The following is a 17256-nucleotide window of genomic DNA, read 5'->3' as shown; positions in this document are numbered from 1 at the left end:
CTTTACAGCTCGCTCAAACGCAGGTCACGTTGTACTACACGTCACGGGCACAATTCGTTCCAAGTCACTTCGCACCACGTGAATGTGTTCCAAGACAAGTCGTATCATGCTAGCACAATACTTAAAGCTCGAAGGTCATCACATGCGCACGCGCGGAACTTGAATCCAAAGCTACAATAACAACACACGATAAAACGCAAAGGCTCACGGGTAGACGCTTGTTGGTAAATAATGACACGCTATGGCTATCTGACGCATGCGCAGGTGACGGCTCCCCTCTCCCCCGCTTTAATATTTAAGCGAGGATGGTATTTTATTAATATATTATTATTATTTTGTACATATAGATAACATACAGTTCACAAATATACACACGTGTTTGTGCGTTACTAGTAATGAATTTTATGCGGAAAAATGTACATAAAATTTACATAGTTTGTAATTGTATTCAGCTGTTTTCAGTCATAATTCAAAAAACAAAATTGCAAAAATATTGACAATTATATTGTTATTTTTGTGTAATCGTTAATTATGAAAAATATCACTAATTTGCATTGGAATACATATCGTCATGATTTATTCTCAATATATTTTGGACTTTCTTTTGTCAAAATCAGATATTTTCATTTTTTTCACCATAAAACAAAAAAACAACTTAACAATGTCGATAACGGATAGTCTTTGCCGCAGTGTTTAACAAAAAACATGTATCAGTTTATTATAGATCGAATTCAAACTTTATGCATAATTGAGTGCATAATGACGTATGACAGACGACAGACACTTTGTCAACTATACCTTTCCCTGAAATTTGGTTTTAGGGTAAGGCAAACAAAAAAAACTGATCGTTCAATAAAAATAAAATGCTCGGGTGGTCGCGAGTGAAATGATAGAGGGCGCAATACCGTTAATGTCGCAACCATTAGTGTATTTTATTATGTGGAATTATATACTAGTATATTGTGTTCCATTCTTAGTGGTATCAGAACACAATTGTACACAATCTGAAATTGAGACTGAAACTGTATATTAACATCATCAAATCTCTTACAATAGGTGATTTTTCGTACAATTGCGAGATCTCGCGAGATGTATGAAAGACGCGCGTCGAACGTCTGCCGCAAAAGTCGAACGATTTGATTTTGAGCTAGAATTTCTATATTTCGTAACTCACATCGACCGGCCGATCTATGACAGAGGAATATTGCTTCCGAATACCCTTACTTAATCGAAATTGCCTATCATGAAATGTGGACAGCACATTATTATGCATGGAAATGTCCCCCAAAATACTTCGCGTATGTCGAATCCCACGCGATGTTTGACGCCGCTACGACGCTATGACCTTTGTTTATCCTGTTTTTACGTTCGATTTCACGCATAACGCGTGATTCTCGCAGTGAACGGAAAATGGTCTATTGAAAGAAAGATCACAGCACGCTGATGAATACACACGACACACATTCATGTAACAGCTTGCTATGCAGGAAGTGACAACATACGGCGCTCGGCATTATGGGTTATAATGCCATTCACACGTGTGATTCTGACGAGAACGTGTATTCATTACTGTGGTGAATGTGAATGTAATAGACATTTATACTGTACGTTATCAATATCGGTATTACTAAGCACGGCGATGATGCCGGGACATGGGCGGTGTTAGCTGTAAATCTCTTTATGGTGATACAACAACATTGGTTGTAGATGTCGTTGAATACAAGGTAGGGCAATCTTATATTAGAATATCGAAATATGAGGATCACACTTGATGACATATCCATATCACGCGCGAATATATATCTTGGAACCAACAATAATTGAAGAAAAGGGCGATTATTTTATATTTTGAAGGATTCCTGTAGTGGCGCCCGCCATCAACCCATTTTCCTGTTCGAGCCTAAAGCGTGATGTCATTAAAATAACCAATTTCTATGTATTATAAATACATAATCCAGTTTTTATTTGGCTCGATTTAGACAGGCCAGACATGAAATCACAATTTCGCGTTTCATAATATTTGTCGTTCAATACAGATTAACACTAGTGCGCAGTAACAGCTGGGACATTGTAAAAGGGCTTTCCATATCTATAGTGGCAACGAATGACATGTAGTGTACATGGTATTTTCAAATAATTGCTGTTAGACCTTTGACCTACACTTTGCAATTAACGTACACGTAGGATGCTGAGGTGTGGTCGACAATCGGACGTCAACTGAGAGTGTATATGTAACTGACGTGGTTTCTCCCAGGGTATTACGGTGATATAACAGGGAGATTGTATGTTTTGGTCAACCATGTAAAATTTCCAATATAAAAACATGTCAAATTCATTCACAAGGGTTTTTGAGGTATCTAAATCTACATTTAGAAAAGTGAGGACTGAAAAATACTTCCACGGAAAAAAACACATTGATAAGCGAATAGATAGAAAAATAATACTAATTTGGCTGACTAAATGTATTTTGAATTAAAATTATAAAACTATTTCTCAGACATATTTCTATTGGTTAATACATGAAATATGCTCAAAATATTGAAATAATTAAAAAATAATTAAATATACTTACAAACCTCAATGAGTCGTGTTTATATTACAGTTAAAAAAAAAGAGGTGGCCAGTGTCCGTGATTTTTTTATAATAATATTGAAATGAACACAATATACTGTTATGTTTGCATATAGATTAAGAAAGTAAACTAATAATTATGTACAATTATTACAGGTTATCGGGAATGTGACGTCACATCAGGTGAACTGACCGTCGACATTATGAAGGGTGGATTTCGTAGCTACGTGATCGCTCTCCTTCTTATTCTTGCCTTGTGTGTTATTTTCTGTATATATAGTGAAATTTCATCTCTACGTTTCGACATATCCATGGAAACCAAGGACATGGAAGTTTCAGGTCGTCTAACGCAAGATGAGATTTTGGACAAGTTCTTAGTAAGCGCGATGGGCGATAATAAAGAGCGGGCTGACTCCGAAAAGAAAGGCGAAAGAAAATATACCGAGGACGTCTGTGAATGTGAAGGAGAATACGTCTACGGACCAATCACAAACGAGCGGACGATAAAGAGAAGGACTCACCAGATGGAAGAAGCGACAAGCTTGGACACCACTGAGCCGCTTGTTATGTGTCGTGCAATGTCTCCAATCACCTACGTCGGAGGCGGCATAGCAGTGGAACCACTACAAAGCGCGAGACTAGTCGGGATTTCGCTTGATAAAAAGTTTTGGAAATTGTTTCTACGCTATCGACAGTTCAACGTGAGCCTCACATCATCGCTGTCTTATGGCGCGATTGACGCTGTCGTCCCCGAAAAAGCAGAGAACAAAATAAAATTGCACGGGAATGGAAGTCCAAAATTAGGAATAACAATCGACAAAGACAGCGATATCAGAGATATAAATCAGTTATTTGGAACATTAATATATCAATGTATCAAATATGATATCGATTTACGCGAAGTAGTGGAACTCCGTATATTAGATTTTGTGCTCAAAGTTCACGTACGAATATTTCGTCGACCATACCCCCGTTTATATAACATATCAACTAATGACCACATTAGCAAGAAAGTAACCATAGTAACGAAGACGTTTGAGCGATACGATGCCATAAGGGAGCTCATTGCGAGCGTAAGAAAATTTTATACAAACGTCACGATCTTAGTTGCAGACGATTCGGAAAATATCGAGCCGGTGAAAGGAAAATATGTACGTCATTTCCGGATGCCGTTCGCGGCCGGATGGTTCGCTGGCAGAAATCTTGTAATCAGCCAAGTTCTTACGAAGTACCTATTGTGGGTAGACGACGATTTTACTTTCTCACAAAACACCAAATTAGAGACTTTTGTGCACAAATTTGAAAATCCGAATTTTAAATTCGATTTAATTGCTGGGCGATACGAGGATAAGAACGGGAAATTAATGTCCCGGAACTACGATCGAATTATTGAACGTAAACGCAATGCCGATGGAAGTTACTGCGTGTCACGACGCAAGGGCAATTATGGGAAAGTAGAGGGCTTCCCACAATGCAACGTAACCGACGAAGTGACTAATTTCTTTATGGCAAAGACACTGTCTGTACGGGAGGTTGGATTTGATCCCGAGTTTGCTAGAGTCGCCCATTACGAATTCTTCTGGGATGGCTTAGGGAGGCTCGCTGTTGCTAGCTGCGATGACGTCACGGTGCGCCATTTCTTTGACCGCTCGAAGAACAGCGAGAAATATGAAGAATACCGCCAAAACGAAAACGATAATTTTCACTATTACGACCGACTATTGTACTCTGTGTATAAAAATAACTTGAAATGTTTAACTGGCATGGACAGAAATATCCTGGATTTAGCGGAATTCAAACGAACGTATAGATCAGATACATGAAACTATTTTAAGTTCTCGTTCATCTATCATACTTTTCCCTCCGACATCCTGTACCATGATGATAATACGAGTCGATAAAATGTTGTAAAATATAGCTCCATACACTGAAATACATTACAGCACACCAGTCTGATATCTGTACGAGAACATTTCAATATTCCAGAACTACTACGAGTTCTTATTTCGACTCCTTTTACGAGGACCATTTTATTGAATCGCACAAAAATCTGTATTCATTACACTAAAGATAGCATGAAAACTGTATTTTTTTTCGAAAACGAGTACTCCTTCACTAGCTCAGTCGTAGCTGTTGAAACACTGAATAATTGAGCACAGTGCACTCTAGAAAGCAATTCAATTGAAGACAAACACGAGTTTTTCTGTGACGTACAACTATACGAGTCAGGTGAAAGTTTCGATAAAAGGTAGTCGTCCGTTAAAACAAATTACATTTTAAGAGAGATTTACTATATTCCATGTGACGAACGGCTAAACTTCCAATGAATAATCGAACGACAATTGTTTTCACGTGTAACTGGTCGGGTTTTAAGCCAGCTGGGCCTAAGCCAACATTTGCATATTAGACCCATGTACTCGGTGTTGGGTTGCACACATTTGTGTACGTTTGTTTTTTTGTTGAAGCAATTCTTGCTAGATGGCGCAACTCAACAGGAAAATGATATTACGTGACTTTGATTGAAGATACCAAAGAGAAAAATACAGAAAGAGTCATGTAGCAGAAAAAGTTAAAGTATTGATGTCATGATCTCTTTGTGTCCAGTTTTAGTGTTTTTAAGTGTTACAATCTTGATATATACCAGACCATTTTCATTTCGTGAACATTGCGCCCTCAGTCGAGGACATATGAGGTGAGATCAGTGCCAAAATTATTTTTATTTACTTAATTTTAGTGTTTTTCTTTGTATATTATCCTTAAGTTGACATTCTTATATTTTCACGGTCTTTGCATTAGGTTGGCATTGTCTTGACATTTTTATATTGTTTTTACATTAGGTTGGCACTTTTCATTTTGAAACCCCATAAGGACAGACTTTGTGATTTTTGTTCCAAAGAATTTAATTGATTTGCATTATCTTTGTATAATTTAAAGTTGTGACGTCCTAAGAATTGTGTCTTGGATGAATCCACTAAATATTACTGTAGAACGATGCATGATTAAACCAGGACAGTTTTAACAATATTAAGATTTTACAGTTGATATAACTGATATGATGACAGCAACTCAGGATAGAAGACGATATAGTATAAGGAACAACAGTAAACCTTTATTATTATTATTATTATTATTATTATTATTATTATTATTTCTGTTAGAGCCGAGATAAAACATTGCATCTTGAACATAACTTGAGTTTTGCTGTTGTAATGTCAAAAGTCGGCGTGTTCAACAGAGGGCCGCGCGACGTTCATGATATGACTTTATTGTCAAATCTCGTGATGCCATGCTTATGAGAACAACCGTACGCGTATTCATTTTACTTATAGACGTTACGTCATCTCCTTCGTCATCATCCCCCAATAAAGTGGCAATCGTAGTAAATATACGGGCAGTGATTAAAATTAGACTGATCGCTTTGTTAGAATACCCCGGATGTATAGCTCAGTGTGATGTCGATATCCATGTTGACGTCACGTTCTGAGTAATTGTCACATGCAGTTATGATTTACGTGGTTGGGGAATACATGTGCCTTTTTCAATTTAAATCAGATTTGATAGAATTAAATAGATTATCATAGCGTCAGTGTGTCTATTATGTGTATCCAGCGAGTTGATTGCATATAAACGTGGGTGAGCTTTCCCATGGCGAGACGGGACAGATAGAACATCTAGTCAATACATCACGTTCACAAATAACATGAGATAACCGTTCTTACCTGACTGACAGAATAATGTAGAGTATTTTATCAAACAATTGCGATTGAGTATAACGTGTCGGACACTCGGCATGGACACGTCGATCAAACCACATCGGTAATCTTGCTTCGGACACCTGGTCTGTGCATATTAGGTTACGTAACGTATGTCTCATTATAGAAAGGTCATGTTCAAGGCAGGTCATTCCTTCAACTCAAGTGATTTTGCGATAATGAGATAAATGAGATATAGATTATTATTTTTTTGTGGGACAACAACGAGGGGAACATATATAAATATGGACATCAGTCATATGAGTTATCAGCCAGTGTGCAAACACACGTTTCGGGATGTGCAGGCTACATTCAGTGAATTGAGGTAATGGAGGCGGCAGTACAAACATTCACAACAAGATATGATTTTATTTATTTATTTATTTATTTATTTATTTATTTATTTATTTATTTATTTATTTATTTATTTATTTATTTATTTATTTATTTTACATACAATAATTAGCGTAATACAATGCGGGAAATGGAAATGTCAAAAACTTGATGAATAAAGATTAAACCATATTGTTCTAGCTAGTGGTTAGGATTTACCATCATGAATGCTGTAAAATGTTTCTCAGTCTTGGATGTAATAGGCCATTGCGGAATGGCGTATAGATTATTCGACTAGAATTTTCTTTCGAAAATACTTTACAGTTTGTAGCATGGACTAGAAATCATGATTCAGGGAAGAACACTATCACAATTTGAGTGAATGTGACAGTGTGTTCGTTGCTGCCTTACACTCATTCCACATGCATGAATATCTGTATAAGATTTAGCCAGAATTCCTTACTAGTCATTTGTACTCCAATGTAAACATGTCTCATAGTAACTTGAGAATCCATCATTTCGGCCATGACAACATGCCTCCGTGTCTTATCATAGTTAAAGCGCGGTGATCGTCGCGCAGCGCGTGTTCGAATTTCATTTAAAAATACAATGTATAAACAATGTATTTTACACGCGTTGTATACGTTGCTATGAGTCCCATATCGAAAAGGGCGCGGCGAGACGACCACCGTCCTTTAATATTTTACTTATCGCAAATCCATAGCGAATTGTTGAAAAATCTTGACCAAATCAAACCGTAATACAACTCAGCCTATAATAACGCGCGTCTACTGACGCGGCTCAAATCTGGAATTGCGATATGGTCTGTGGATTCACTTACTGTACGTACTTGTGTCTGTCACGCCCTCATCGACGAACTCGTTTGGAGTGCTTGTTGACGTCTACTCAATGGCTGACACCGATGATGTGATTGAATGGCGTTCGTGTATAATTTTAACAGTCTGATGTTTACGTACACACCGCATTACCGTACAATCACAGTGAATTTAGAAGCCAGTCTCTGTGACCCATTCTGTATTATTCAAGTTGCCCGGCCGCCGATGAGGACACCGAAGTTGATATTCATATGATATTCAAGTCTATAATAGATTTTATACCGAATGTGAAAACGATCTCGCAATAATAAACCTTACACATTTTTTTTTCCATCTTTGTTCATTTTGTTTTATTCAAGTCATATGTTTATTTTTATTTTATTTTCTCCATTTTATTTTTGTTTATATTTGAACTGCAAACACCCAGAGATCTAAACAACTCCCATAGAAAAAAAATCCTACCATTGCTGTGGGCTTCTTGGTTATTGAAGCTGTCTTTGCGCTTACGCGATCAGACAGTTGCAAGAAATTAAAATTAGGGAAATGATTGAAAAAATACAGTAAAATCATACACCAAAAAAGGGGATATTTGAAAAACAATGGGAGCCAATACGTATTTATTTTATTCATCGTAATGGCTGCCTAGATCTTATTGATAGCGAGCGAGCTACGAGACGTGTCTTTGCCTCTAAAATCGTGTTCTATTATCTCTCGCCACCTGTCCACCGTTAATCTGATCCATTTATTTGTAACTGTGAACACGATGGCGAGAGAGATCAAAATCAAGGGTCAAAATTCTGTACCATTCAAGTTTGTATCAAACATCAATTTCATTTGGGTCATTGACCAATTATAAAATGGGATGAGGTGTACATTTCTCAAGTATGCTTGAACGATGACCTGTTATAATCTGGGGACGTGTTCGGCCGGGAATGAAGACGAGGATCTTCAATATCATTTTTGAAGTGTTTCAATTGATGGTCTCTGTCACAGCAATGTTACTGGGGGTGAAGCAGAACTTGGACCAGATCATGGATACAATTATTATAGAGCCTATTTTTACTTCCCTGTTTGTCTTGTAACTGTTTGCATTTTTCTGAACTTGCAAATAGTTAAACTCGTGATTCATATAATAGTATGTTACAGATGACATAAAACGGGAGAAGCTGGGAGATATGTACAATGCCCGAACAGATATAATATTTCTGCTTAATTTTTAAGGGACAAATGTATAATCGTTGACCAGTAAGTGGCTTAATGCGTTTCATATATGGGTCAAAGGTTATGCTGCTTCAATTATTGAATTGAAAAATAAACTCTTTAGCTGCAATGTTATGCAAAAAGTCTGGAATGTACGTGCAAATAAACTATATGGGGTGGGGTACTGGAAGGAAAGGCCAGTCTGTACGACGACCTCAACAAGAAGCCGTGAACTAGAATAAAGCAGTGAGCTAATGTCCTGCATTTCCAGGGCTGTGACGAGAACGAGAATGTAAACAAAACTACGGCACAGTCATGAATACATTTCGACGAGTTAGGTCATTCGTATGCGCCCTCTACCGACAGTTGTTTGAGTCTGCGCCTGTCGTTTGAGGGTGCAATGGACGTGTCCATAACAATAGCACCTCGCAGAGCCGATTAATGAGAAGTAACTCGATTACAAAACAATCGTTTCTTCTTTTAAATAGGATACAATGTTATCAAGTGCCAGAATGGGGTATGACTTCACTGAACGCATTTAGACTTTATTATAGTAGTATATCGTTAATGTTGAGTTAAGTTTGTTTTAGTTTATTACAACACTCTGACCTCTTGATCTCTTGAGTCTTCACTTTCATTACATTATTTCAGAAAATATCCAATCATTTACTCACTCTGTATTAATAGCTGATTATGCAGTGTAACTCGTCCACCTGTAATACCTTATTATGTTAATTGTTGAAATTTGAAATACAGCCCTAAAAATGGATAAACACTGAAACCAACACAATCATTCGAACATGATTGGTCAGTACAAATTCCAGGTGCGGTGTACATGCTGCGGACAGTGTTATTTTCCCGGCTCGTTGCTACGTAAAAAAAATAAACAAACTAAAAAATTAACATGTTGCGAAACTATTGTATTCACCCCTAATTAACATGTTGTAAGTCGAATAATGTATTCGTTGTCGTGCAATCGTTCAGATATTGACCTCAACTCGGGTTTATTGCCCTCATGTCGTTCAATATCTGAACGATTGCACTCCCGCTCGTACTTTATCCTATACTTTTCACACAAATGACGATAAAATACTGACTCCCTAGGCGTGTGCAAGTCACAACGTTAAGGGTCAATTGTACACAACTCTTCGACTCTATTTGCGGAGGTTTTGCCAGGTGAAGTGGGCCCCAATACAACATATTTGTGCAAACAATTGAAACGCATAACGGTGAATTAATAGTCGTATTTTCAAGTGTTTGCTCGCCATTTTTAAAGTACGCCGCATACCTTGCTTCGCGCACCTGTGTCAATTCGCGTAGAACTGAATATAATGGCTGACAATGGCTATAGCGATACGATGAACAGCTCACACCGAGTAAGTCAATGGACTGCCTTTTAATCGGCGTATGTGAACTACAATGGTTGTACAGGCCCAGGCGAACGATGAGCTAACTCGATTAATTACGTTTCGCTGGTCAGAAAGAAGCGATTGCCCGTCGCCACAATGCCTTGCGGATGAACGCTAAAGAAACTATCGGCCTGTTTTAATATTTAGTACCGGCCCATTTGGTGGGAATGAAGTCGACCTTTTGTAAAGATCTACCAGGTGGCTTATGAACAGATAAACTGCCCTAACAACGTTTACTGGCAATCATTCTACAATCGTGTGACTTTTTCAGCCACAGAGAAAAACCCAGCATTCTAGCGTCTGGTACTCGTTTAATTACGAGTGAAAAAAACAAAAACAGAAAAGAAACATTACATTTATATTTACGAGGTAAATAACGTAATATGGTCACGCTTGAAATGTCCATGACGTAATTGATATATGGTAACATAGAGAGTTACATTGCAATTAAGCTGTTACTGTAGTATGTATGGTATATACTGTAAAATGACTAATTTTCACTGGGTTTAAATTTCGCCGATTTACCATTTCAGGCATATTCAGTGGGTTTTAAATTCACGGTTTTATCATTTAGATAATGTGTTCTATGCTAAATTTTACATATTCACTGGGTTTAAATTTCGCCGATTTACCATTTCAGGCACATTCAGTGGTTTTTAAATTCACGGTTTTATCATTTAGATAATGTGTTCCATGCTAAATTTTACATATTCACTGGGTTTAAATTTAGCACATTTTCCAGTCAGCGAAATAAGCAAAATTAAAACCCAGTGAATAATTAATTTCTTTACAGTACAGTCTACATTGGATGTATGTTGTCATGCATAAGAATGCCATTACAGGTATATAAAGTTTAACGATATTGTACTGTACTACTGTGACCAACACCGCAAACTGTCGATAAATGTTAATTACTTCAGCAATAAACAGTTAACTAATGTCGTGATGAATCCTACACACAGGTAACCATTGCATTAACCGTACCCTACATGTGTTTTTCCGCTTCGCTATCAAAAATAGATAGAAACATGCGGAGTAAGCTGGGTTGCATTGCCTGACACGTACTCGTATATTTACTTTAGACGGAATTTTGCAATCGTAGTCCTAATAACTATTTCAAATAGATGTAGACGTTTGGGGTATTGGCGCTTAAGTAGTAACATAACATTTAGTAAAATGACAGTTTAAGCAATCTTTTGTCGAACCCCGTGTCGCCGATTGTGATAGGTCGTTGCCATGTTTCGGTAAAAGGTGTCGAACCTGGAGATATTTTAAAACTGGACGAATAATTATAAACTCGCTTGATGTTATAGGTACCCATGCGTCAGACATATATTATAATTCTTGCATAGAAAGTGAGCACACCATTGAATACGACGTTGGACTATTTTAGTGACCCGACCAGATTTAGTAATGTTCCGCGTTCGTGTCAGTTTCATGTTGCTAAAATATTTATCATATTTATTTATCATAACTTGTATCTAGTTCTTGTATATTCATTTTACCAACAGTAAATACGATCATTGTGTCATTCAAGTTATTTCTTAGCCGAGTAGAAAACGCTCAAGTATTCTTAAAAAACATTTTGGTATTTTAAACGCAATTCACTGTCACATTATAATAGATTATGTAAGAGGTAATAATTTATTCATAGAAAATCGTGTCGGTCGGTGTTGCATAGAGAAGTGCATGATGGGATTAGTTGTCATGGTTTCTTGATACCAGTTCACTCTGATTTTTTCAAATGACTTAAGGCACAATCAACCAACCACTGTCTGAAAAAAACGCTGACTCATTGAATTCCGGTTTTTATGTTGAAATATCATATTATACTTCTAGACAGATTCATATAGCGTACCTTTCACATTTGTTAGTATTCGCACGGAACCACTGACAGTTTATGTTGCCGGCAACACTTTCATTGAAACTGTTGATAGCAATATGCGTGTGGTTTTATCCGCGTCAATATTTCTTCCGAAATTTTAGAATTAACACTTCCACAGACCTAGACTTTTATTTCAAGGTGTTATCAAGTCAGCGAATTACAAGAAGGATTGTCTGATATAGTGTTGAACGCATCGCCCGATTCGCACGGTTTGGCTGCAGTTGACCATCCATGGCCGCAGGGAGGCGATGCCCATAAATAAACCTTGGCTGGCGAAGAAGATTCAAACGATGATATAGAGTGCTTTACTGGATACTCGTTGATGTCAAGGTTTATTACAAAATTGATACGTGTCATTACTAAAAGTACAGTATGGTCTTTATTATATCTTAAACTAAAACTCCAATGTCAGTGATAAATAGTACGTGACATTCGGTGTGATGTTATATATTTAGGGGATATCTGCAAATTAGTTCCAATCTACGCGTATGAGTGACTCAATGCATCTGACTGAATAAACCAATTTTATGTTACCAACTAAGTGTTACTGCGTGCAGTTTTCAAGAATTAAATAAAAACAAATCCCCCATAGAATAAATTACCCTGTTAAGCCATGACTACACATGTGATAGGTATATTTATTTTTGTACATAATCCCATACTATAACTAACGTATTTAATCGATACGCCGATATCTGAATAGACAAACATCAAAAGGGGCGCCTCGTTGAGACACTTATTCGCCGCCTAGGGAGTCTTTCGCGGTCGTTCAGTTGACGGTGGATCGGAGAGACTTGGTGTAAACCCGCACGTTTATCGTGCCGTGACTAGCAGTCGGCAGCATGGACGATTAACCATGTGTAGAAATCATTACAATTGTTACGAAGACACGATGCAGAGCTCACACACGCAGTTCCCACTGAATCCAGATAGGTGTACTATCTGTGAAGCTAACATCAAATTATGATTACTCGGTTTTCCGTCAGGTGAGTGCTAGACGCGCTTGGTTAGATTTGCTTTCTGTGGAAGACGGTATTAGTGCGAACGACGATACGAACGAATTTCAATACAAATGGTTCGTTAACCCATCACACATCGGTCTAGTATTCCGTGTATATCTAACACTAATTTGCTTCACCGTTTTCCACCAAGTTTATTGTGTATACCTTCATTGTGAAATCTCCATTTATTATACGCCCTTTACATCGTCGCTTTTTTTTCTTCTTCTTTTGCAAGAATACCCCCCGCGGGTGATATTTATTTCTGGAACGGTTCATTACACGTTGTATAATCCACGGTGATTGTTTTGTTCCCTGACCTGTGCACTAAGTGATGCAGTAAAGAACGAAGGACCGATTTCATTCTCTATTGTCGAGATAGTTTTGGCGTTTGACACGTGTACGGATTATGTTTGACAGGACTTTAAATTCCCTTCTATACGAGGTGTGAGTATTATAGTGTTCATATTACTCGTATGATTCGTTTTTCCTCGTATCGCTCGCTGTTACTCGTTGCAGCCGATGTCCCGAAACAATGCGTGTGCAACCCCAATGATTGCTTGGTCCCACATTTCAAATTGCTTCTTGGGATTGAACGCCGAGAAAGGGTCGAACTCAACGCATAGTCATGGACAACAACAGTGGTTTGTATAGTTCCATGGCCTCAGTGATTGCTCTCTAGACACAGTTTAGGGAACATCCATGATTCATTTATTTATTATGTAAGGACATTGCATAATAGTGATTGTCTTCGACAATAATTGGTGGCACAGGGAAGCCCAGTTGGTAGAGGTATTCACAGTCTTCTCATGTAATAATGGTAATATGAGGTTATTACGAGGATGCCTCAAAGTATGCGGTATCTCATTGGGTATTTTCATCCTACCATATTAGGAAATGCGAATTCCAAAATATGGAATAATTACGCGCGTAAACGTCCTCTAATAATAAAAAAAAAACATGGCAGCCCTAAGGGTTGACCGGACTCCATACAAAGAAGTTCGCTAAATCTGTTCTAAACATTTTTGATTTCGTCATTTCCATGATGTATTCTTGGAAGGAAAAGATGTATAATAATAAGGTTATCACGAGAATACCTCAAAGTATGCCCTCAGACAGTACGCCCTCGCATATTCCTCCTGTACTTTGAGGTATCCTCGTAATAACTTCATATTATTATACATCTGTCACCGTAACGCCATAAGTTACAGCGTGTCGTAATTTTGCGGTATTTTACGGGGTATTTTCATACTACCATATTTGGAAATGCGAATTCCAAATATGGAATGATTACGCGCGTAAGCGTCCTCTAATAATAAAAACAAACATGGCTGCCACCAGGATTTGACCGGACTCCATACAAAGAAGTTCGCTGATTCTGTTCTAAACTATTTGGATTTCGGCATTTCCATGAAGTATCCTTGAAGGGAAAAGATGTATAATAATAAGGTTATTACGAAGATACCTCAAGGTATGCACTCAGACAGTACGCTGTTGCATCGACCTCCGCTGCGCGTCGGTCGATACTGCCGCTGTACTGTCTTCGTGCATACTTTGAGGTATCTTCGTAATAACCTTATATTATTAGTACAATTACTGCAGATAAACACCAGACTCGAACTTGCAATACAAAGAAAAATCAGAAGATACACCGCTTGACTAAGACATGTTTACACTTGTCTCATATGTTTTATGGGAATATTTACATATGTCTTGGCATTTCGATATTGAAATATACAAAATTTCAGATTTTTGGCAGGTTTGGCCCGCACCTATTGAACGGGAAATCAGTATTCCGATCCGCCATAAAGCGAATCCTGGTGACCACTCAAGTAAACCATACCATCGAGAATGTTTCGGTTATTACCCGGCCGATGCTCGGTGTTTGAAATTATCGACCATATTATTACATATTTTCAACGAATTGCGCAATTACTCCGAGTTTTTCTATTGTTATCGAAAGTTGAATGAACGAGGATATGTTTTGTTAAAGGAAGGACATACCATGAAATGTATTTATTCATTGTTTGATTTTCAAATAAAAAAACTCTTTACAAACCTTTCATGGTATGGAAATGTAACATATACGGTTACAAATTGTATTAAATCGGTGCTTTCATGTCGCTCGTTTAAACACGGAGGAAACGGTGATTGAACTCGATATTGCTTTCAGATACAACGCCAGACAAACGAATGAAAATGTTATGCTTACGCCTAACACACAAACAAATAATTACAACAAGTAAATTACACAACATAAACCGAACAGGTACAATAAAATAAGCCGTGCAACGGATGCAGATCAAACAAATGCTTCATTTTCAATTTGAGCAGTATGCCCAAGGTTGCACATAACAATACAACTAGGCTGTTACGTAAACTGTTGTACATAAATACATAAAAATGTCTTAGAAGGCAACTCCCCAAATACCCAGTATGTCCTTGTTTTGTTTAATGTACAATCACCGTTTTAAATTCACTTGTTTGTACATTCTGGGCACTATAAGCAGCGCCTTCAGAAAAACGCGAGTAAATCGTTCCTATGTCAAAGTAAATAGTATGTGGCCACATAATCGGATTATTTTTTTCGCTGGACACCGTGACGGTCAATCAGGCCGGGGGCATTTCAATCTTGGTGTTTCTCGTGTGTCATCCATCTCTGTCGCCAAGCAACAAAGCGAGAAGATCAACTGGTGGGAAAAACGCGTAATATTGGAAATTTGATTTTCAGCAATTTATATTAACCAATGTTCGAGTTTGTGCCACACGAAAACATCCATTGGTGATGCCACAAAAAGGCATTCACGTGGATTACAAAAAATCAAGACGTGCGCTTTATTTTCCCTGTTATTACACGGTGCTTGTACACAGGGGATGCAATGCGTGGATAACAATAGACGACCACAATCTGCTAGTTCAATTGAAGTAGTCAGTGACCCGTTCCAACCTTGCCAATTAGAGAGCGCCTATGAGTGAAGGCTCAAAGTAGCAACAGTACAATACGCAAATACGCGTAGTAGGTCGTATTCACAGGCACCTTACATCGAGCATAATACACGGGGGACGGAGATTTGAATAGCGATCAATCCACTGGTATTTTTACCCATGGCGACTATGTATCAAGTCAACAATTCGAAAATCGACGCGTTATAATCATTATGGAGGTGTTAGTGTCATATTGATGTGAAGAGACCGTGTCCACTTTGCTTCAAAATACCACGGGGAACACCATGATACTGCATATCGTGTATCTAAAGTAAGGTTTTATATTTTAATGTGTATTGTCTCTCGTTTTATTTTGTTGTATTATTTTAACTGGCCTCTAAAACACCTGATCCGTTACGTACTACTGTCCAACTCCCTTCGATGCTGGTAAAACAAGTAGGTTTGTTTTATTATTTTAAACCGGTCAACTACCTGCTCAGTTACAGCTATTGTCCAGTGTCCTCCAAGTACGAAGGTACTTGATACACCACGCTGTTTGACTTGTTGGTAATACAATCTCGAAATTTTTGGAGCTTACAGTGTACAATGAATTGTTCGAGTAGTCTGACCCGATTATGACACCCATATAAAAAATCATCTAAAGACGGCGTGAATTCCTGTTACTCATACACCGAACTCAATATGACATAAAGCTTACTTTATAATTGAAATCCTCGCTGTTCAAATTGAATTTGTCTAGTTATTGTATTTGTTTATGTTGTTTGTAAGAATGATTATGAGTATTCAATCTCGGCATTCTACCAGACTTGGTAAAACATGGGCAATAACAAACACGTGAATCGGACACCCCTTGGGCAATCGTATAAGGAATGGGTATTATCACACTACGCGGACCATAAAAACGCGCATTTTGAAAAAAAGGCGTCCAATAAATCAAGATTCGCCTGGGTGTTATACAAGAGTGCCGCGTTTGTGGCACAATGCCCGTGTGAAATGACTGTTAATTATACATATGAAACAACTAGACCGCGTTAACCAAATGTACGCAGTGCAGCGTAACACCCATTTTGACAATCATCCGGGCACTGCAAATTTGAACATAGCTCCGAGTGTGCAGACATCACGATGATGAGGAATTAAGTAGATTTTCCAGCTACGTAATTGCTTGAAGCACCATTCACCGTGTTCTGACTAAAAAAAGTTGCGTCAGCGTACACAAGTTGTGCCAGGTAATTAAAAAGTTAAGGATCTCATAAACTTGAGTTCACACAACGCGGCAATTCTTACAAGAGACTAAATATGGTAGCCACTGGATAATGCCCGCAA

The 17256-nt window shown here is 37.9% G+C and overlaps 1 protein-coding gene across 1 annotated transcript; it reads left to right on the top strand.

Annotated features, from left to right (window-relative positions):
• The first annotated feature begins 1522 nt into the window (after positions 1-1522).
• On the top strand, positions 1523-6157 carry LOC100377910 (beta-1,4 N-acetylgalactosaminyltransferase 1-like). The gene is made up of 2 exons (XM_002731915.3): positions 1523-1724; positions 2728-6157. The coding sequence occupies exon 2, from the start codon at positions 2775-2777 to the stop codon at positions 4392-4394; it is 1620 nt and encodes a 539-aa protein (XP_002731961.2). The 5' UTR covers positions 1523-1724; positions 2728-2774; the 3' UTR covers positions 4395-6157.
• The last annotated feature ends 11099 nt before the right edge of the window (positions 6158-17256 follow it).

Source organism: Saccoglossus kowalevskii, chromosome 5 (assembly GCF_978046115.1).
Source record: "Saccoglossus kowalevskii chromosome 5, keSacKowa6.1, whole genome shotgun sequence".
NCBI classification, from domain to species: Eukaryota; Metazoa; Hemichordata; class Enteropneusta; family Harrimaniidae; genus Saccoglossus; species Saccoglossus kowalevskii.
The sequence above is the reverse complement of the archived record's forward strand: the minus strand, read 5'-3'. Positions and strand labels throughout refer to the sequence as shown.